The 24,885-nt window shown below is 34.6% G+C and overlaps 1 protein-coding gene across 1 annotated transcript in view; it reads left to right on the forward strand.

Moving 5' to 3' along the window:
• The window catches only part of heca (hdc homolog, cell cycle regulator), a 117,917-nt gene extending 94,803 nt beyond the window's left edge, over positions 1-23,114 (forward strand). The window contains exons 3-6 of the mRNA XM_018003464.2: positions 7,405-7,593; positions 8,578-8,666; positions 8,757-8,856; positions 9,981-23,114. Coding sequence (XP_017858953.2) covers positions 7,405-7,593; positions 8,578-8,666; positions 8,757-8,856; positions 9,981-10,154 — 552 coding nt within the window. The 3' untranslated portion in view covers positions 10,155-23,114. The remainder of the gene's footprint in view (positions 1-7,404; positions 7,594-8,577; positions 8,667-8,756; positions 8,857-9,980) is intronic.
• Positions 23,115-24,885: the final 1,771 nt, after the last annotated feature.

Genomic DNA, 24,885 nt, shown 5'->3' on the forward strand with positions numbered 1-24,885 from the left:
TTTAAAATACGTAAATGTGGCAGACAGACGTTGGCTCGCGGGGTCAGTTCAATAAACTGTTCGACAGATGCCGACGGAAAAATTTCCTAAGCATACTTATAGGGGCGCCAGTCAAGGCTAAAGCAAAATGAAAATGAAAAAAAAAAAAAATTGTATTTCAAGAGATTGCATTTAGTTTTTAGCTTTTAGCATTTGCCATCGGCATTGGCATTGGCTTTGCCAATAAAAGGCCATTATGCTATAGAACATTGAACGCACAATAAACAAACCAGACTGGACAAGCACCAACAACAGCAACAACAACAACATCATAAAAGGGCAAATACAATTTATTTGCAAATTGATATTTAAGGGTCAGACCAGGCAAAAAGCGAAGTCAGCGCATAAATAAATGATTTGCCAAGAAGACAGTGAATACCCAACAACACGAGATAAAGCTAATGGCTAAATGCAAAAAATGTCATTGAAAAACTGAAATGAAAAAAAAAAAAAAATCAAAACAAAACAAAACATGAGGCAAATGAAATGGAAACGAGTTGAAATATTTATTAAGAAAGTGACGAGGCTTAAATACTCTAGATGGCTTATAAATAAATGAGAGATTAGGCACATAAAAATTTTATAATTTTTATAAATAAAAAAAAAATATTTAGTTGACCTAATAGTTTTCAAAAAAACCAAACTATAGCTTTAAAAATTGTTATTACATAGATATAAATAAAATATACTATATATATACTTACATATGAATTAGAGCTACTTAAATCGACTTCAATCTTAATACAAATAGAAATATAATTCGCAACTTCATGCAGCTCATCTTATAAACCAAGTTTACTACAAGGCTAATCTAATATCAACAGCAGTCATTTAAGCCATGCATTACCTACGCTTTTACAGATCTGGAATGCCCTTAGCAAGCATATATACAAATATTTTCAAAAATACAAATTAAATAACAGTTGTAACTGAAGAGCGCTTGGCATTTGACAAGCTAAAGACGGTTGCTCAGCATTGCATTCAACTGGCATGTGTCCAAAATGAAAATTTCAAACAGAATTATTTGAAGTCAAAAGCAAACTTCAAGTTCACTGAACCACGGGTAAAGTGCCTAATGAAGTTATAACAGCAAAATTTCATTTTGCATTATTTTCAATAGAATTTTACACTTGTTTTTGCACAAAAAGAGAGAGAGGTAGAGAGTGAGAGAGAGAGGGAGAGAGTTTTCATTTAGCAATTGTGTCGCGCATTTGAATTAAGTGCAAATGATACGATGGCTGCAGGTGGAATTGGAGCTGGAGCTAGAGTTCGGGGCATGCAACAAACGACACGCTTTTAAGCCACTTCGAGTAGCGCTTAACCCCCAAATGTGCCCCTCCAGCTGCGTGCGGCTGCCCCGCATTTGCCTTAACCAAAGAGTAAGGACTGCTTCCGTCTGACATTGGTCTGGTTCAGTCTGGTCTGGCTTCGGTATCTGTTTTGGTCGCTTTGGCTCGTTGCTTGGCTGCTTTGGCACTCCTTTTGCGTGTTTTTTTGTTTCCATTGTCTGTCTGCTGGGTTTTCCTTTTTGTCTTCTCTGAATTTATTGAAATGTTTGTTTGTCTGCATTCGTTGCTGTTGCTGTTGCTGTTGCTGCTGCTGCTGGTTGCATTGTTGTATGCCATGGCACAGCTGCGCCCAGAGTCCTGGCTCCTATGCGCCGCATAGCGTATCCCTATGCTCACCCGCTGCTTTTCTCCTTTGGATATTGTATTTTTTGTGGCCCTCTCGCTGCGTTTGTTGTCGCAAAATATTATTACTCCATTTCATTTATAAGAGTGCCGCCTGCTAGTTCCTTATGGCCCCGTGTTCCTGTCAAATCCTCACCTAAAACCTAAACTCCTCTCGTATCTAGTGACGGTCCTTGCCTCTATTTGTACAATGTTCTTTGACAATATTTTTATGCTACCATTTTTATACTCAGTAGAAGGGATTGTGAGTAAGTTTGATAGTTGAGCTTGTGGCAGATAGTATGAGCTGATAGACTGACTATATAAAATGTGTGGATGAACGATCTCTATTATAGTTGTGTGATTTGCATTAAGTTAACTCAATTAGATTGGAAACAGTTATAGTACTAGCTCTAGTACTTCTTGGAGAGCTCTTGCTCCTTTCGTATTCAAGGATATACAGTTTCTTTTAAGTGTGTCTAAGGCTCCAATCCGTTATTTATATCTATTATTATCTATATCCATATATGTACATATCGCTCATTCTACCTTAACCCATTCAAATCCTTTTTAACTCCGAGCTGTTTGATCGTTTTTGCAGATTATTGTGATGCTGCCTGTATAATTTGTAAAAACAGCTTATCAGCAATTACAGGGTATCTGGCTAATGCTCATTGCTATTTATGCGCTACTTCATATCCTTTTAACTGTGGCCTGTTTGCTCGCTTGGATTGCTTTTAAAGATTATTGTGCTGCAGCCACAGATGCAGTTGCTTAGCAAGAGTGTTGTCTCTGGCTGTGTATGTGTGTGTGTGGGTGCGTGTGTGTGTGTGTGGGAGATTTCTAGCTAAACAGTTGGGGCTTGGCATGTTTGCAATTCCATTTCATTGTCAGTGTCAAACGACGTTTGCTTGTTTTTCTGGCTTGTCATTGGCTTTGAATGCTGCCAGTTAATCTGCAGTGGAAAGGCGCAGCTGGCTTTGGCTGAGCAGCCGCAATATTAAAAGTCATTTTGTATCTGGGCTGCCACTTGGCCAAATTAAGCAGCAGAGCCAGTTGCCTCTTGACTACCGCCTGCTGCCTGCTGCCTACTGCCACGCCCACTGGCACCTTGAGTGGCATTTTGTAATTCAGTTTTTGTTGCAGCTTTCTTTTGTCTTTGGTCTTTGTTGTCGCCCACTTTATGGCAAGCCGTTTCATTTGCTTCGTGCTTCACTCAGCTGGCAATACAATTTTTCAATTTCCACAAATGACAATCGTCAATTGACGTTGATAGTTTTTCCGGCAGGCAGGCAGGCAGGCAACCAGGCAGGCTTAATAAAATCGTTTGACATCAAATGGCTGCAAAGAGAGGACGCCCACAGTTGCTGTTGGTGGTGGTGGTGGTGGTTTGGTGGTGCCGGCACCACGTAGGCTGCTACTATCAACATCAATTGTCGATTAATGAGGCGTTGCACAGTGTCGCATAAATTAAACAACTACACTTCTTTCACATTGCTCAAAAAAGCAACTAAAATATTTAATAACAGCTAGCTGCTGCTGCTGCTGCTACTGCCTAAAGGGGCTAAAAGCGAGTTTCGTGTTTGTTTACTGTCTGCACAAACAAAACACGTAAGCACACACACACTTACACACTCCTGCACACATGAGCACACATAGCAGTAACCTTTTGAGTTTTTAACTTGCTTAAAAGTAAATACGTTGTAAATGTAGAAGCATACTTGTTAACTTTTTAATAAAGGCTAAGAGGCGGCAAGGGCGGCGAAGGCAGCGAAGTCTGTGACAAAAGTTTTGCATAAGAATTTAATTTGATGATATGATTAAAGGCGAAAATAAGGCTGTATAAAATACACATCTATGCATTTCAATTGGTTTAAAATTTAAAATGTTCATACAGTAAAATATATGAAATAAAATATGCGTAAAATATTTATTCACATATTTATTATAAATAATATTCCGCCTGCAACATATTTTGCCATTCAAAAATGAAAGCCAACTCTCAATGACTGCATAATTTCCGCATAATTTACTACAAATAATTGAAAGATTAATATTAACTCCCAATTCATGCCAAATTGTACTTAATACATGCTTGGCATGCATTAAATGAAATATCAAAATAGTAAAATTTTGAACTGAAATCTGTACAACAATTTGAATTGTCTGCTGTAAAAAAAAAATGGAATTAAATTTGATTGGAATATTGATTTCAGTAATTAAATTACATTTAATGGTAAATCAACCAAATGAGCAAAAAAAGAGAAAAATAAAGTTAAATAATGCGTAAGTTTTAAATGAATAAACTCTATTACTATCTCTTTCTCTCTCACTCAGTCTGCATAGTGGCGCCAAATGTAGCCAAAAAGGGGGATAAACTCATGGAATTTCGCTCTCAAATATTTATGGCCATCGAAAGTAACAATTTTAATGGATTTCACCAACTTTTGAGACACTTGGCAACTATACATCGTGTATGAAGTATATAGAATGTAGATATTTGTATATATCTCTTCGCTTAGCTTCCCCATTTGGACAGCTCAGCCCATTGAAATGCAATTTAATTTAATGTGTTTATGAAAATCGTAGCACTTGGCAACGGCAATTGAATTGCCATTGTCTGCTTAGGGGGTGTGGCACATGTTGTCGACTCGTAAGTGCAAACAAAAAGTAGAGTAGAAAGCGGGCAAGACGACTATTGTATGCACTAATAATATATTATTTGGCTATACAATTTAAATGTAGCATAGAAGTTGATGAAGTGTGGAATGTTGTAAATAAAAATTATACCTCCTATGGTTCAGCTTCTATTAGATTATTCAAGACTAACTATATTATTCATATATAGATGATATAGGATTTTGGTTTTGGAAATATAGGGTTTTAGTTCGTATAAATGAAATTCAATTATCAGAAAAAATCATTTTAAACTAGATATATAGAGCCACATAGCTCATTAAAATTGCTAAAATGCTGCTCTGCTCTGTCAGCAAAAAGAAGATGCCTAGCTAAAATAACCTCTTGAAGGGTATTCAAGCGCCGCCTGGACTTTGATTTGTGGCCAGTGGAATTACGAGTTACCAAATTCGTTGTGTGGCAGCAGCAACGCGACGACCCTTTAATAGCATGTGAATATTTATGGTCAAAGGGAAGCACGCTGTCTAAGCTGATTTATGCTGGGTGGCTGTGTGGCTATGTGCCTGCTGTTGGCCAAGGAAATGACAACTGAATGGCTTCATTAGCGCCAGCAAACTTGGCCAAGTTTATTGCACTTCGACTTTTGACTTTAACAATTTCGGCGGGCAACGCACTCCTGCCGAAACTTGACAATAAAAAAGAAAAGTGAGCAAACTCAAGCTAAGAGAAATAGAAATAAATTTTCATGCTTATGAAAATTTTGTGGCATTCGAGCATTTGGGGCAAAGCCCCCCAAAAAGCAGCACGCGACACTCATAAATGATGTGGCTGGGCGTTTTGTGGCAGTTGCAACCAGTTGCGCCACTTGACCATTTGGGCAGCCAAATTAACAAATTGTCACGTAGCCAAGCAATATATAGAAATGTCTATAGATATTTCCCTCACTCTCACTCTCACTCTTTGTAAAGGAATTTCTATATGTCTGTCTCTTACTCTGTCTCACTCTCTCTTTATTTATTGACCAAAGGCATTGTCTGAAATTGATGGCGTGTCTTTGGCAGTGCTTTTTGGCTAGAGCTTAACTTGAATTGTTATTGTTATTGTTGCTGTTGACGTTGACGTTGTTGTTGTTGTTGTTCTTGTTTGTGTAACCCTAGAATATGCAATTGTTTTATGCCCAGCCCTCACTCAATCAACTCAATTGCGGCTTAAGCGTGTCTGCCATACCGAAAGCGCTTTTGTTTAATGAGTCAAATTTGTGCTTCGTATCGCTTACTCTGCAACAGCCACCACGCCCACGCCCACGTCCACGCCCCAAAACTCAAACAAGCCTGGCCAAAAATTAAAGCAAACATTGATTAATCGAGTTTAGTGCGCCAGCTCGCGTTGATTTCATTGTTGGATGCGAATTTATGAGACAGACAAACATAGAGCAGGACTCTTGAATGGCTGCCCCCTTTTAGCTCAGCCTAGATAATAGAATTTGGGAAGAGGCCAAGAGTCTCAGCACCTTGTGCAAATATTAATTTGCTGATTGTTTTGTTTTTCGCATCAGTTTTGACTGTTTTTGTTTGGTTAATTCGATTCAACGGGATTCTATTCTCTGGCTGGTGATTAAAAGTTCTTTGCAAATATTTGCACAACATTTTATCGGTTCATCTGCATTGGCTTGAGCGCGTCTTATTAAAAGTGCATTAAACTTGTCCCGCAGTTGGAAGAGACACATAAACACGTAGTGCTTCAATTCCCATTGCTGCAATTGATTAGGACGTACGTGTCCTGGCGTCCTTGTGTGTGTGTGTGTTTTAACTCTTATTACTAAATAATGCAGCATGTCTGTGTCGTTATGCGGGCGGGTGAGAGTGTGTACAGGTGTGCGTGTGTGCTGCTGTGTTTGTGTGTGTGCGTGCGAGTGCTCGGTCACCTGGGCAAACGGCAATTACCTGTGTGGTATTGAAGCTTCTCAAACTTTGATTAGTGTCTGCTGTAGCTTTTATGTATTTGGCTATATTTTGTGCATCCTTCAACACCTTGCGCATATACCCTGTAAATGTAATGTGAGGAATGTTGATATTGTAAATAAATGTAGAGATTGCTGATGAATATACATCTGATAAGTAGGAAATGTGCAATTGATTTAGTTATGTGACACTAGATAATTTGATTGTACTTTCCGGCTTAAAAAATCGATAAATATCGATAGTTTTCAGGTCGCTTCTTGTTTCTTCTCTGCATACTCCATATTATTTTAGAATCTATAAAGCTTACTTTAATATTAAAATATCGCACTTAATATCTATAAAAATGTGCATAAAAAAATGTTTAAAGCAAAATTTATCATAGACAAATGCAACAGATACAGCAGACACTGCCTAAGCTGTACTGTTACTGATCTGAATCTTAAATTGAATTTAAGCTTCACTGTGCTTATAAAGCCCATACTCAGCTGACTTACAGGGTATCTCTTATGCAGTTAACCTTGTGCATGCAGTCGTATTATTTTGGCATTCCTATTGACTTTGGCTGCTTGACGGCTTTATTAGAGCTGCGGCTCGCCATATTGATTATCGATTGGGGAATTGCCCTGACTCAGGTCTGCGCTGGCCATTGTATATATACATATGTATAAATGTGTGTTTGTGTGTGTGTGTGTGTGTGTGCATGTATGCTTTCAATTTAGCCATCCTGCTAGCCATTTGGCTTAGCCAGCTAGACACACACGTCGCTAGCTGCTTGGCTGGCTGAATGGCTGGGCACGTTTGGATTTTATGGTTCATTTGTTGTTGCGCTTAGACGCCAACGTCCTGCTTCTGCACACACACACACAAACATATTTGTATATATGTATTTGTATAGTACGTAAACATATTGTGCTTATGCCTTGGCACCTTGGCATTATTATAGTTTTTCTCTTAGATACCCATAAATTCCCGTTCAATATTTGATTATGCTTCTCCTGCTCCCCCCCATCGTTCGAAGCTCAACTTTAAATTCAACGAACACCGACACACAGACACATATGCTAAACGAATTTCGTTCTTTCTCTTTGTATTTGCAGATTGAGGACGAGGGCAATCATGGCAATGATGAGACACGCCTCTTCATACTCTCATCGCTGGCCCAGTCGCAGATGAGTCGCGTCGCCTGCATCTTGTGCGAGGAGCCGTTGCTTGTATTCGATCGCTATCCCCTGGTCGATGGCTCCTTCTTTCTAAGTCCCAAGCAGCATTCCAGCGGCTGCATTGAGGTAAGTCCATCTCTCTCTATCTCTATCTCTGTCTTTCTTTTACTCTTTGTCGACCCTAAATGCTCATCATTAATAACCATCAAATGTTGGCGCTGGGGCTACACCCACGCTCGATCCGCTTTCACTCGCCCACGTGGCGCAGGCAGAACTTTCAGCTGCAATTAGTTGTTGCAAATTTGACAGCAGGCAGAAAAGAGTTATATACATATATATATGTATAATGTGTCTCTACAATGGGTGAAATGTGAAATACTCAGCAGGAGGAGGAGCATAGGGGCAGCGAGCGGGCACCTTGGCGCACCTAAGTCGCCTTTATAGCATTTGCAATTTATGACCCATTTCAGTCAGCATAATTACGGCAGCGCCTAATAAACTGCCAAGCGGGCACAGTGTTGCTGTTGCTGTTGCTGTTGCAGTTGCAGTGGCTGCAGCACAGACGCACACGAAGCAACCGATGCGACGACCCACGTGCAACAGCGTCGCAGCACGAGCAAGAGCAACCTACGTAGCCAGCCTTTGGCTTTTTGTCATGCCTGGGCTGACATGGCTTCCCGCTTCCCTTGTTTGCGCTTTAATTTAAACCTGGATTTATAATTCATTGCCAGCTGGCCGGGCCTGGCCTGGTCTGGTCTGGTCTGGTCTGGTCTGGTCTGGCTGGGTCTGTTTGGGTCTTGTCTGGGCCCTGGATCTGTGCAGTGTGCCTCGACTGCTGGCTGCCACCGTCGGAGGGCCAGCGTCTCGTGGGCGTTTGCTATGCATTTTGCATTTTATTTGAAATTATTATGTCGCGTCGCCAGTTGAAGCCCTTTTTTTCATGTAGAAAGTTGCAAAGAAATAATTTTTCATTGTTGCGGGAATGAATTATGCGACTGAACTAGAGCTCCGTTTTTTTGTTTTTTTTTTTTTTTTTTTTTTTTTTTTTGTTCTCCTACCAACCAAGTAAGCTTATTAAATGTGTATGTTCTTCTTGTTCTCCCATTCCAGGTCAAATACGAGGGACGCATGCTCTATTTGACCTGCGTATGCATGAGCTGCCTGGATGGCACCTCCAGCTGTCGTGTCATCAGCTGCCGGTAAGTGTTCGGAGAGGAAGCCTTAAGAAGGCTCCAGCCTGCCGCCTGCATGTCTCAATGTAATTCAATCAATTCGATTATCTCTTATAGATTCTGCAATGAGCCCTGGGATGGGTCCAACCTGGTGCTTGGCACAATGTACGCCTACGATATCTTTGCGGCTATGCCATGCTGTGCTGAGCGTTTCAAGGTGAGTAAAATTTAAGTTTGTGCTGTGAACATTTAATGTTAATGCAATGTTAAATATTTCACTATAACTTAAAGAGTTATAAGAGCCAAGAGAAATTGAGCTAGAGCTGATTGAATTGTACTTAATCAAGCTTAAATAATATAATAATAAACATATATGAGGATGATTTGAAAGTTGGACAGTCTTTAGAGTTCAAGAGCTTTCAAAGTTCATTACGAACTTAAATATGAAATATTCCTCAATTATTTTATTGATATCCTAAAAAAAATTAAAAAGTCCATTCAGCTTTTAAATCTCATTTTAAATTTAAATGTAATTTTATATATAAAGGCTTCATATTTTTAACTGAATGTTTTGATAACTATTTATTAATACTCAACTAAGCCCAAATTAAAAGGCCTTAATACATTTTTCGAAGACAGTCAACCTCATTTAATGCCTTGACGTCGCACAGTCCTCTTTAATATAAATAAAACTTTTGCTGCCCCTAGGTGTCCCCCCGGGTTTCTATAGCAAAAAACTAACCCAAAGTCGGCATAAAAACGCACAAAATGTACTAAAAAAGGTCAAATTTGCATGCAGATGACTACTTTACAGAAAATTTAAAAAAATTTTTTTTTTTTTAAATTTATTTTCTTATATTTTTTTTATTTGTTTTGTTATATTTATGGCATATAATTTAAATAAAATCAATTTCAACAAAAAAAATGGTAGTTTTTCATAAAAAAACATACATTTTAGGACAAAAATCACATTTTTCAGGTTTGAGGTAAAACTGTGAAGCACCCTGTTAACGCATCACCCTGTATTTTGGCCTATTTATAGCTTGAAAAATTCTCTGTCGAATGCTTTTTAAATTTTTGAAATATCTTGCTTGGTTCAAAAGTTATGATTTTTGCAACGCAAAATGAGCAAAGGCCCCACTGTGCGTCGCTCTATTGCGAATCCTGCCTAGACTAGTTTTACATAAGCCAAATGGTCTTTATTGCTCTATGCTCTTTCGTGAGCTTTTCATATGCTTAACTACTTAACCACCTCTGCAATTCCAGCTAATCTCTAAATAAAATTTTCGTTTTCATTTACATTTCTGTTTCTCTTTTTCGTTTTTTGTATTTTTCTTGCAGTGCAATAATTGCTTCAAGATGCTAATGCATCCACAGCAGCGGCTGAGCTTTTACAGCGACTACTCGCACGGCGTCACTTGCCCCTATTGCAACACGCAGGACACTCACTTTGTTAAGCCGCTTAGCTACTGCTACACCAAGAGCAATGCGACGCGGCTGCAGGCGATCGCATAACATGAGGCCCCGTTGGAGACACCAACGGTTGCTGGCGCAAATGTAAATGCGAACGCAGTCACAGCCAGTGGCAATGGTGCTTCAACGGCCTCCAAGCAGCCGCTATATAATGCGGCCATCGACTACTCCGCCCCGCTGCAACAGCAGATTAATCCCGACTTAATTGGCGCCCATCCGCACGCCCAACAACATCAGCAGGTAAGGCAGCAACAGCAGCAGCTACCACAGCAACAGCAGCAGCAGCAGCAGCAACAACAACAGCAATTAGCAACAGTTGCCCCCACAGCAGTAGCTGCCACACAACGTGCACCAGAAGCTGCCTATTTGGTAACAGCAACAGCTGCTGCTGCTCGTGCTGCCAACTACCAGCAGCAGCAACAAACCCAACAACAACAGCAGCACAAGTTAAGCTACTCAAATAGCCTGATGGCCATGGCGGATGTTATGAGCAAGTATCAGCAACAACAACAACAACAACAGCAACAGCCACTCAAGCAATTGGGCCACTTGAGCCTGGGCCACGATGCTAACGGGCTTTTATTGAGCAACATAAACAACAGCAACGCCAACAACGGCAACAACAGCAACAACATTGGCGTTAGCAGCAGTATTAGTAACTTATTAATTAGCCATAATTCACAAAGCAACAACAGCAACGGCAACAATGGCGTCAAATTGAGCGCCTGGTCACAGCCGGCACCCGCCGCCCACATGGCCCAGGCGGAGGCCATATCCGCATTGTGGGGCTGCGCCAGCAATGCCTCAACCAGCGGCTCGACCAGCGGCTGCTCCTCGGGCAGCGGCTCACAGCCGTCGTTGAGTCCGACCAGCAGCCACAGCAAGGAGCTGCTCTGGGCACAAACCTCGCCCAGTTGCGCCCAGCTCAGGGATAATTTCTACATAGCTAAGGAACTAATGCTGCCGCATGCTGCCTCCCCCACGGCCTCGTTGACCAGCTCCTCGGGCGCCTCCTCGAACGGTGGCAATGGCTGGGGCAATGGCAATGGGACACAATATGCCAAGTTGAGTGCCGCGCAGAATATTTGGGAGCTGCCTACTGCTCAGGACATGTTTAGCGATCTCCTGTGCAATTTGCACATTAGCCAGGATGGCAACAGTAGCAGCAGCAACAAGAGCAACAACAACAACAACATCAACAAGCTCAACGATGCTTCAGATGTGAGCTCCAATTCATCATCCGCAGCCGGCGAGCTTTTGGAGATGGCCAACATTTGGCGACACAGCAGCAACATGCAACATGCCATGCCCCAGCAGCAGCAGCAGCAACAACAGCAGCAGCAGCATCTATTTGAGGAGCCGGCAGGTGGCGCTGCCTGCATGCAGCTCTTCAACGACTATCTAAACATGACCAACTAAAGCCGCAAATGTTACTCTAGCCAAATTTAACAGAGAATAGTAACAGTAACATTAACATTAACAGTAAATATTAACAGTAACATTACATACTAATAGAGCAACGGCAACACAAACAACCAACAGGCAGGTAAAAGCAAATTTCCAACAACAACTTTTATAGCAATATATCCAAATAAAGAAAAACCAACTACTTTTGCCCCCTGCCAGCAAAAAAGTTGCTGTAGTTTCTTTTTAAACTAATCTAACAAAAAACGTCAAAACGATTTTACTAAAAAAGCAAAAAAAAACAAAACAAAACGTAACTAAAAACAAATTTCCTGTTACTTTTGTTGAGTTTAAACATTTTTAACACACACAAGCAAAAATGATGAAAACAAATCTAAATGAAAGCAATTCTTAGTTTTATATTATAAAAGAAATTTTTATACTACAAAAAAAATCTACCAAAAAAAAAAAAAAAAAAAGGAAAGAAGAAGAAAACGATTCGCCTACTTTTTGGCATGAAATTTTTTTCTATTATTTAGCGAGTATGAAGAAGGATGTGAAAATGTATTGAAAGCAAAGCATTTAAAGTTCGTTGAAACAAGATGAAAATTTGCTGTGCTGCTCAATAAAAACATAAAAAATAAAACACACACACAAATAAACATAAAAAAAAATATTAAATTAAATAATATATAATGAGAAAGTAAACAAAACAAATTTTTGCTACAATTTACATATAATTACGAAAAAAAAAATTACACATAAATTTATAAACTAAATTAAGCGATAAGTTGCACATCTTTACCTAAACGATTGGTAATTATTTCTAGATTATAGTCAGCGAATTGAAAAAGCAGTTGCAACCAACAAACACCCCAGGCCAACCCCCACCCTCACTCTCAAAACCACCCTTAAGCACTCCACAACAAATTCAATAATTCAGTTAGAACCGGCACATGCAATCCGAAAATAGTTCAAAGCCCCATCAAAAAAAATCCCCAAAGGGTATTTGAGGAGGAGAACCAGTTGCCCGCCCATCCTAAGATATAAGTTTTGTTTTTATTTATATAAAAGTAATAAACAAAAAAGAAAAAAAAATTTTTTCGGCGCAGCGTGATTATTAATTAATAAGTTTTAAATAAGCTAAGAATTCCCCCTTAAGAAATGCGAAAAATCAATTCAAAATTTTCGTATTTAATATTTCGGCTAGGTTATCATTTTTGTACTATGTATGAATATGTTTAGATCGGCCCCATTTTCTCTCCCCTCCCCAAACCTATCTCCCTCTCACCACTATATTTGTATCTTTATCATATTCGTGTATCTATGTATCTATCTGTAGTAATTGTTTAGCAGCAAGACAAATTAGTAGCAGAACAGCCGTTTGTGATGGATCTCTTGTGTGTTTTGTGTGCATTGCACTCGCAAATCACAAATCGCTATCGATAGGGCTTTTTTCTAGGTTTAAGCAAGTATTTTTTCTAAATTTAACAATTTACGATATTAATATATATACATATACTTATATGGTATGCAAACATCCCAAACAATTTAAAGAGCGGTTCAATGTTTCCTGTTTTGTGTTTTAATTTTGTGCATCAATAAAAAAAAGTCACCAGAAATTCCCCTCCTCTACTAAACAGCCTTTCCAACTCGTAAATTGTGTAAAATGTTTGAAGATTTTCAATCTGAACTTTTAATTAAATTAAAAGCAAAAACCAAATTTGATATTCGATCCCTACTGTGAAAAAAAAATTTTTTTTTTTAAATTAAATTGTGGTAAAGTTTCAAAAGATTTCAATCTTTACTTTTAATCGAATTAGAAGGAAAAACCAAATCTGATATTCAACTGTGACATTCTTTCAAAAATAAACTCCAAATTGTGTGAAAATTTCAAAAGATTTTAATCTATACTTTTAATTGAATTAAAAGGATAAACCAAAATGATAATTCCAACTGTGACAGCGAATGATTCGGTCCAATCTAAACAGCAGAAACTGTGTTAAACGTTTAACTTTAATTAACATCGATCGGTGTATTGTGTTGCGTTTATAACGTCATGATTCTAGCGATCAAACTTATTTCTTTCCTTAAGTTTTCGTCAAACTATCTGTGAATTGCGTCGCATCCATCGAATCCTTTTGTTAGTGATTCCCAAAGTTGGTTCGCTTCGCACTTAACTTTTGCCTGTGACAAAAAATTTTATAAAAATTTAAAAATCATCCCGACTCATCCCCTGTGTTAAACATTTTATAAAAATGTCTAAAAAATATTTACCACAATTGCCTCGATAAGATATGAACCAAAATAACAGCCAAAACTGTGAACCAAATTCTAAATTTGCGATTTGTGAGTTGTTCGTTGCGAACAATTTTTTTAAATATAAAAACCCAGCCTCAAATAACTGTGAACTCATTTAGAGATTAAGCAAGTCTTTCGAATTTGCATTAGATTTGTTTTCTATTTCCCACTTTATTTTCCCTTTTCCTATTTCTTATGTTACAATTTTGTATATTTTCCTTTATTTTTATCTTATTTGAAAGAGATAATTATAAAAACTCTTCTATTTAATTTCATTCTTAATTTTGTAATGCAATTCGTAAATTTCTTTCTATTGCCAAAATTAAATTCAGTTTAAATTAAAATTTTGCTTTTCCGTTTTTCTCAGTCTTGTGATACAATTTTATATATTTCAGTCTCCCTCTCTTATACCTGTGTAAAGTCTACGCAACGTAGAAATTTTTTGAAAAAATTAAAAATAAAAATATATTTAACAGTGTGATAGACTTTTGATATTATATACCCCACAAATAAACCCTGCCCTCTTTCCCAATTCCCTACATTTTTGGTGACTTTTTTTTGGCTTGGTTTCACTCCGAAATACCTTAAAAGCTCGATGGGACTACGAATCTATGGGCTATAGTTATTAGTTAACGGATTTTTGTGCATGTGCCGCGATTCCCAACACTGAAAATCTTGGCAGTTTTTCTGAATTTGCCGCCATTTAAATATACCAAAAAAACAAAAACAAAAAAAAAAAAAAAACAAAATATTTTCATTCAAGCAGGACAAATAAAATGGGGAATAATGAACGAAGTGATAGTAAAAGAAATGTTTCGTTTGCATACTTAACTATATAGAATTATGCTTAAGTTTATAAATATATAAAATACATATATACATATAGTATATATACCCTAACCTTAACAAAGAAGAAAACTCCCAACAACAACACTTTTGGCATTTACTTGAGAGAATTATATGTATATATATTTAGATATATATGAATCTGGCAAACAAACGTATATAATTTTCGTCTAAATTTAAGATTTAACACTATCTATAAATTCAAAAGAAAATTTTCATAAAATACATACACACACAACTACATCTAATCTAAAAACACAAAATAAATTTTTTTTAGATATTTAATTGGCAAACGCACATACCCTCACACTCGCAAAGAGTTTTATAGATATTCCTCAAGGATTAAATACACACATACCCTATATGCAAGGTCAAAGGCAGCAGCAGCACGCACCACCAACTATGATATAAGTCAGCCCGTGTTTATAACCTTTTTTTGCTTAGTTTTTTTATTTAGTTTTGAATTTTATTTTTGTTTTAGTTCAATGTGCAAAGTAAAAAAAGCGTTAAAACTAACTAAAAACTAAAAATAAAATAAGGGAAAATAAAAAACTTATGCCCACCTCAGCCACCAAGAAAAACAAACCATTAATTAAAAAATAAATAAATAATAAACGCAAATCCTTAAATAAACAATAAATAAAGTAAATAGTAGTCACAACTTTCAATACACACGCAAATAGCAATAAATAATTTAACATTAAAAAACTAAATAACTAAAAAGTGAATATTAATTAATTGAAAACATTTAAATATAATTTATATTACCTCCTTAGCAAAAATCAATAACAAATCATAAAGAATATAAAAAAATTGGTAAAAAAAAAAAAAGAAGAGAAAATTTCAAAATGAAGACAGTTTTTGTTTAGTCTTATTTAACTTTAAATATGAAATATTTAATTTTAAAATCAATTTTGAAATTTGTTTTATTTTTATGTTTGATTCAAATGAAAACTAAAATATTTGCACGCTGCCCAAAATTTTTGCATATAATATATATGGTAAACTATATTTATTTGGCTTCTACAATATCTTCAATATATACATATATTCAAATTTCGTACCCCCACATAAAAATCATCTATATATATCACCAAATTGCTTAAAACTTCAGCCAAAATTTCTTTAAAAAAAACATACACACCAAATTTTTGATAGCTCCCCAAACGATCGATTTTTAGTGGACTTTCAAGTAGCATCCATGAGCTCTCTCAGATCATCTGATGACGAAATGTACAAATTGGTCGGAATTTTTGGCAATTTGTTGCGAGGGGGTGCCCAGTCTCTAATAAGAAACTATATTTCAAAGCGTAGCAGATATTTGTTTTCGGTTTGTTTTTATTTTTTTTTATTTTTGATTTTATCGTATAATTAGATATTTACTTATCTCTTCCCCTCACATGTATTTATATATTCATTTGTAAATTAATTTTTCTTCTTATTTTTCGGTATATCTGTCTGCCCCCACTCTCTAATTTCTAATCGTATACAAAATTTTTAGCACACTTTTTATTTTGATTTAAGCATTATTTGTTTAATGTGTAATATAATACTTTGTACCTTTTTCACTTATGTTAAAGAGAAGCAAGCAAGTCCCAGTGTGTTTGATACCCTGAAATCGTGTGTGCAAATGCAAAGGGCAGCAGTAGGCGTGGTCACACCCATAAAATATATAGTTAATGTATATCAATATTAATATATGTTTTCTCTATCCGCATGTCCATCTGTCAAACCTCTTTTTTGCTTAACATCGATAAAAATTTATATTTTTTATTTTCCTAAAAATGTATTTCTTAAAAACTTATAAATGATGGCAATTCAAGCATTACGCACTATTCAGGGTATTTTCTGGTCGAATATTCCCGGCTGGAGCACTTTCTAACTTGTTTTTATTTTGTGTTTCTTCATCAAGCCCACAAAAATAAAAAAAATAAATATATATATATTTATAAACAACACGAAACAAAATCCCATCTTTGTCTACTTTTTAATGTAATTTAGTTGAATATTTTAGTTGATTTTTTATTATATTATTATTATATTATGACTATTCATAATTGAAAACTAAATAAATTTAATTATACATCAATAAAATATATACATATAAACAGAGAAAAACACGAAAAATCACATAAATAATTACAACTACAAATAACTTTTTGCTATTATTATTATTATTATTACATTTAATAAATATACAATTTTTGTTGAATTTTAAAATGATTAAATGAAATATTTGTATTATTTAAAAACTTGTTTTTTATTTATTATTGTTTAATGCAATTTATTTATTATTGGTTTACTTTGGTTTGTATGATACATTTTCTTTTATTAAAGCAAGTATTTTAAAAAATTTAATTATATAAATTGCCGGACGACAAACTGCCGAGTTTTGCATACTTTTTAGACGTGAGTAAAAAGCCCTTTAGTGAGTACTTAAATCGGGTCCACTGTAGCTTAGACCAATCCGATTCGTATACCTTTACCGTGAAATGTATTGTATAGCATTTAGTGAAAGATGCTGAAGGCCAGGTCCTTTTGGCTTTTAACCTTAACTTAGCCTATCTAAGTTTTATACTCGTTCAAGATATGAAGAAGAGTTTATTACTTCCGTGCAATGTCTGTTTGTCTAACTGTTTGTCTCTCTTGACATATCTTGAATTTGAAGATATTTAAATATGAATATGAATATATTCAAGGTTAGCATATATAAAAACCCTCTTCCACAGTTTTACAGCTTACATCTTCTTTTCATATAGGCAATTAAATATCCACACTCAATTAAATTTTAAATCTCTGTTTCATGAACGAGTATTACGTAGTCGGTTTCATTCGACTTTCACTTTTATGTGTTATGTCTTTATTTGTTTTTAAGTCCCCCAATTCCTTACTTAAATACAGATACAAATAGCAACTTGTATAACGTAGGAACATGTTAATCGCCGCATAAATACACAAATACACACACACATATATACATATACATATAAAATAGCTTAGCAATTGCATTGCGCCTCGGCGTATGCAACGGTTTTTGTTTTTGCTTTTGGTAAAGAGAATTTTTGCTTTTAGGTTTATTATTTAGCAAAACTTACTTACTGAGTTACCTGTACATGTCCCGCCTAGTGTGCTAATCCCCTTAACGCTTTCCCGACCCCGCCCCTAAAAAAAACGAAAACTGCACTAAATCAATTTCTTAGTTGAATTTTGTCATCTTTGTCTTTGTCAATGTTGTAGTCGAATTTTTGTTCACGTTTGTTCTCGTTATGTTACAAATTTCTTGCCAAAGTACAAAACAAACTAAATCAATTCCTTGTAATTCCTAAATGACAAAGTGTACGTACCCTTTGAGTTACCTGAGAAGGAGAGAGAGAGAGAGAGAGAAGGAGTGAGTAAACATTGATTATAGTAAAGGAAAGTTAGAGGAAAGCCAGCAGCGACTCGCTCGTTTTCAGATTCGAGTTCAAAATCCTTATTTCGATTTTTGGTTCCATTTGATTTCTCACAATAATATTAGCTACGTAGGCAACCATACTTATTACTCGAATACTTTGTTAGAGCTTAAGTACATATATATTGTGTGTAAATGTTTAAGAGATTCATTCAAGAAGAAGCATATGAACAATTATTTTAGAGCCCAGTTTTGTAGAGGCATCGAAAAGGTTTTGCTAGAAACGAATTTTCCTTTCAAATTTTTCTGCTCCATATATATTTAGATTCGGATTTAATTGCTATAAATATATGTGTATTTTTAGCATACTATTATATTAGATACAATTCGTCTTTAAGCACTACATCATAAAAACCAAAAAGAAAAACCGATAGCTGGTCAGCATGGGTACAAGAACCGCTGGTAAAGTGGACCAACCAATCGGTTAAACATGCTAACGATGAAACTAACATAAACATTAACATAAATCATGATAAGTTATTATATTTAACACCCAAACACATACGCATACATGCACATTTGTATGTTTGTATTTAGCATTAGGCTTTGATCCAGTAAAATAGAAAGCAAGAAAAAGTGTTGAGCAAGCAATACGAGCGAGGGCCCAACAAGGCCACAAATTCCCCCGGGAAGCGCCGTGGCCTGGTCTCGCGAACTAAAACAAAAAAATTCCCCATAAAATACTATAATAATTATATAGCTTACACATTATATATAATGATATATGTATTACAATATAATTTGTGGGAAAATCAATCTCTGAATATGAATTGTCGAACAATCGTTGCCATTTATTTCTCTCAATATATATATATATATATAGAGAAGTCTCCAAGCCAAGGGTCGTATGTGTTGTACTTAGGTTCTTGTCGTAGTGCTCTATGCTTTACGCTTTATGTTCTATATGATAAACTATAATTATAAACTATAAGCACGAGTATTTAATCGGGTTAGTCTTAAGTTGCAAATCAGCCGAAGCAGATGAAGAAGAATGAAATCGAAGCATGAGTTAAGATCAACATTCGCTATCTGTGTGTGTGTTAACGAAAAAATGTGATGTGTGTGCCGCAAAGTATGCAAGGCTTGCGTTAACTGTAATGATAACAGCAGAGCAGCAGCAGCAGCAGCAATAACAGTAACGTAACAGTTACTGTTCGAGCTAACGGTAAACAGTGTATGCATAAAAAAGACTGAATGACTGAAAAAAAACAATGGAAACTCGTGATGATTTATAGATAAGCTAAGAAGCGTATCTGATAAATCGAAAACAAAAATGAAAAAATAACATCCAAGCAATTCAGGTATTTGAAAAACAAAAGCAAAAACGAAACATTCAAATGGACTTCCATGTATTTAAGCAAAATATTAAAATAGAGACTAAATGAGATACAAATTCAAATGCAACGTACTGCAAACAAAAATTTCTACCTCATTGTTGATAACTACATAAAAAAAATGTGTTGCAGAGCCCAAATACCTCAATGCAAAAAAAAATAATAATAATAATAATAATAATAATAATTTTAAAAAAATAAAATAAAAACAAAACAAAAATCATAATAAGTAAAAAAAATAAAAATTTAACCACCGATGAATGTAGATGTTTTATAAACATAAGCTAATTGTTTATAAATAATTATCACTTCATGTCATGTCGGTCACCAAGCAGTCATCAATCATCAGTCATCAGTCATTAGTCATCAGTCATTCGTCATGCATCATCAGTCACACACACACACACGGTTAACTTTTATTATTTCGTCAAAGTTTTTTTCTAAGCATTATAAAAGTCGTTTTATTACGATATGTAAGAACGCAACACCAAATAATTAGTTTAACTAGATTTACACACCTACATCTAGCATAACGCATATATCATTTGATTTGGATTTTGATTTTCATACAATTTCGTATATCGTAAGAAATACGATATTCAAGAACGCAACACCAAATATTTATTCTGAATAGATTTACACACATCTAGCATAACGTATCTTGTGTTTCATACATTTTCGGATATCGTACGATATTTGAGCAAGCAACGCCACATAATAATAATCGATATACATATACAAATATTCAAATCGTACATTCAGTTCGATAGTTTTAGAAGTAAATATATACGTATATATATTTTTTAGGCCAGCCACAAAAATATTTCACATTAATTGGCACTACAAATAAGTAAAAGAAATCTAAGAACAAAAAAACAAAAAACAAAAAAAAAGTATAAATAATAAATTTGACAAGCAACTCGGCTAAACAATCATTTTTCACGAACATAATTGGAAAAAGCTTTTCTTTTTTTCTGCGTTTGATTTGGATTTTCTTGTTTAAGAAAAAACTAAGTTTTCCTTGAAAAGAGCTCCCCGATATGTGATATTTAATTGGTAAAGAATGTGAAAAGCAAAAGCAAAATTTTGTAAAATGAGCAAAAAGCATTGGACATACCCTGTAAAACTCATAACTGTGAGCATATTCGCTTAGCATTTAAGTTCAATTGTCGGACGATCGAATATTTTTCTAAAGAAAAATAAAACTGAATTGGGATTCGAACTGTGAGCATTGGCTTAGCATCTAAGTTGGATTTGGACAAAAAAATATTTTTCTAAAAAACAAAAAATAAAAAAAAAATTCGTTTGGGATTCGATCTGTGAAGCATGAGCAATGGATATGTGGTATTTACTTAAGTGAGCGTTCCCAGATAATCTGATGTCATATTTTAATAAAACTTCCCATAGACATCACAGTCTATTTTGGAATATATTTTGGATTAAGCTTATCGAAAACAATCATTGCATTAAATTATTTATATAATTGAAAAAAAAAAGAACATCCTTACTACTCATAACTGTGAAAAATTCGAATCGAAAGGAAACTCTTAATATGTTGCTCACAGAGCAAATCAAAATTCATTTTGCAAATAGTTTTGTGGCTGCTTAAAAATATAAAACGCTAACCCATAAAAGATATACAGTTATCGATACTGATCGATCGATAAAATTTTCACAATCTTAAGCTTTCGGTGTCAACATTATATATAGCATATATATACCGCTTCAGATAGGAATCTATACGTATATCTAGCTTAAGTAAGCTCTAGAGTTTAGACTAAGCACGCTTCTTAGTGAACCCCATACTGGGTCAAGCAAATCGAAAAAGCGAATTGTCATTAACAATTTCTTAACAATTAACTTACACACACATACACAAATACAATTACAAAAATAATGGAATACATACCTCAAATTAGAATTTTTCTAGTTTAATTCTTACAACAAAATACCTATATACATATAAATGTTACAAATAAAAAAATTAAACAAAAAATTAAAAAAAAAAAAATATTGTACGTACTATAAATCAAGAAGAAGACACCTAAAATGAAAATCCAAAACGAAAAGAACAGTACTTGTATGCAAATTATGCGAAATTTTTTAATAGTAAAATTCAAGAGCCATTTAATAAACAATATAAACTAAGGGGTTTTTAAACGTTTCCAGACTTAAGAGTAAAACACATATGCATACATATGTATATATATGTGAACAGACATACATCATCAACCAATATTTACATATATATATACATATATATATTTATTTAATGCTGCCAAAATCAAAGCTGCCATATAGAAACGAAAATGAAATTCGTATTCCAAAAACAAAAAAACTAAACAAAAAATATTGTAGTGAAAATTTTAGAGGTAGCTGCCCCAGAAACCCCCACAGGAAACGGATAACTGAAAATGCATTTGAAAAGAAACTAATCTAAACTTGAATATCTAGAATATCTCAGCGAGTATTTAGGGTGTTTTCTCTTTTAAAAAATATAAAATGTCTATTATAATGAACTATTATTGCATTATTATTACGCATTACGGATTATGGTATATGGAATATTATATTATATTATATATAGGGCATATATTGTATATGAAGTTTTTCATTGTAATACTTATATATAATCTATTTGAATGTCAACATTATTGAACTTTGTAGTATGTTTCGTTATATATAAAACACTTATACTCTCTCACACACACACACACACTCACACACAATTTAGCAACTCCTAATCTTTATAGATGACTCTCAAGAATTCACTCGACTGCGCACGGTCTGTAGACATTTCCCTTTCACATAGTTGAATTTCTGCTACTCAGGTATGGGCGTGTCCTACGGCCGGAGCGTAGTCCGGTATTTCTTGCGGCCATGCGGTAGGCGTTATTTGCCAGTTTTTTAAGTTTTAGTTTAGTTTTAATTTAGTTCTCTATATATATTAAACCTATTCTCTCTGCTCCCAAGGCAGTGGGAGATGTAGGAAGCGCCATAGTGGAATTTTGTTTAAGTTTTTTGTTTCGTTTCTATTATTGAAAATGAATAAAATTTATGCAAATCATATGATAAAACGTAATTAAACAAAAACCAAAAAATATATAAATAACAAAAAAAAAATACACTTTACCTTATTTAGATGCAATGAAACTTTAATTCCTTGAATTAGTCAAATTTGATTTTGGACCTGAACAAAAAAAAAAAAAAAACAAAAACAAAAAAAAAAAAAACTTTATGTAAAACAAAGTACATACTTATACATATATACACACACACTCATATATATATATAAAAAATACAACTTGCAAAATAGACAAATAGACGAAAAGGACCTCGACTTGTATTATGTTCTGCAGGCCGTAAGCTCCCGAAACCCTGCAGCTCCCTTTGGTTTTTGAGTTGAAAGCAAGAGCAAAAGAGAAATGATGGGAAATATCTATTGTATCTGTTTTGATTTCCTTGTTAAAACTAAAGCAAATATACAAAATGAATATTTTACAAAACTGAAAAACAAAAAGAAAATGAAAAAAGTGAAGGCGAGAAATTACAAAGAGAAAAAAACCATTGAAAGATACAAAAAACATGAACCTCAGCACTCCTGCATCCTACACAAATGTAACAAAGTAAAAACAAGTAAAAAAAAAAAAATTAAAAAAAAAAAAAGCCCTAGCGAAATCAAAACATAATATGAAAAAACACCGATGAAGGCTTAGCAACAATATAATATAATATATATAAAAAAAAGAAAAAAAAATACAAACCAAAAATGCGCCCCTCCCCCATTTTTCGAAAGTACAAATTGTTTTTATTGTGAAAAGATTTTTTAAATAAAAAACGTATGCGAAGTTAAAAGAAGATGCAGAAGCAGTAGCAGAAGATAAGGAAGAAGTATTTGAAGCGAGTTGGCAACAAGTAATTCATAGACAAAGCAGCCCCATTCCCCCACGCCCATAGTAAACAGAACAGTAAAATTGCCTGAAAACAAATTATAATACAAAATGATTATAAAACTGTTTTTTAATGCTTTAAAATTACGAAAAAATAAAAATTATCCAAGCTTGAACTTTGTTTCCTTTTTGTTAAACTAAAACATAAACTTAAACAAAAGTAAATATAAAAGAAAAAGAAATATTTAAAAAGAAATTTAGAATGCAAAAAAAAAAAAAATCTAAACTAAAAAAGTTAAAAATTAAAATTGCTTTCGAATCAAATTAAACAGCATAAAAGCACAGAAAACAAACAAATTTTCATAATTTATATTTAATTTTGCTTACACCAAAAATATTTTACAAATTAAACACAAAAACACTTAAAAACTTTATATTGGCGAAACAATTTCATTATTTTTGTCTCTAAACTAAAACATAAAAATAAAAAATTAATAAAAAAAAAAAAAAAAAAAAAACAATTGGTATAAGCATAACATATACAGAATATTGTAATCCCCTTTAGCACTTAAACATTTTATATATATGTATAAATATACATATATATATATGCAAATCTATATAATATGCATATTTGTCTTTATTAATAATATTATACAAATAACATTTGCTATATTATATATTATATTATATAAAAAAAAAATCGATGAACACTTCTAATTATATATTATATATGTATAAGAGGACGAGCAAAATGAGATATTTGTAAAACCCCAAAAATAATAATATGAAAATACGAAACGATATAAATCTTTCAATAAAGTGCGACCATTGTCGTTTATAATCATCAAAAACTAAAATACAAAATCTGATTATTTAATCGGGGCAAATAGAGCTTGCCCTTGGGTAAATAAACTTGTGGGGAACTAGTTCCAGTTCCAGTGGTAGTTCCAAAGCCCTAACTGCTCACCAGTCAGCCCGCTTGACCCCTGGGGGCATCAAGTAATGTCCACAAACAAAAGCGACAGGCCAGAATAAAAAGGGTTGCTGCGGGGACTTTGGGGAGAGCAAAGGACGCTGAATGGGGTTTGGAAGCTGGTTAAGTGGAGCTTTGGGTGGCGCTGCTGCGCATTTTGTTTGATGGATGCTGTTAAGTAGCCCTTTGGGCCCAAAATCTCATTCACTCGCTCAACTGACTGGCAAATGGCGATGACCATTTGGCTGGTCAACAAATCTGGCTGAATAGAGCTGGCCATCGTTCGTTTTGACAATCAATAGTGGTTCCGTTTGAAGTCAATATCGAAAATTAAAATGAGCTAAAATATTGCAAGTCTTAAATATAGACCTGCATACGATAAAACTGGATATACCAAACATAAACAGAAGATATTCTTAGATATGGAAGAACTCAGTAGGATATGAAATTAGATGGAATAACAGTTGAGCCTGGACTGGCATAGGATCCATCAACAAGATGGGTAAAGAAAAAAAAAAAACGAAGTTGAATTTTGGGAACAATGATCCAAAAATCGAATATAAAGCGGTAA

Source organism: Drosophila arizonae, chromosome 2 (genome assembly GCF_054131065.1).
Source record: "Drosophila arizonae isolate 15081-1271.41 chromosome 2, UAZ_ARI_1.0, whole genome shotgun sequence".
NCBI classification, from domain to species: Eukaryota; Metazoa; Arthropoda; class Insecta; order Diptera; family Drosophilidae; genus Drosophila; species Drosophila arizonae.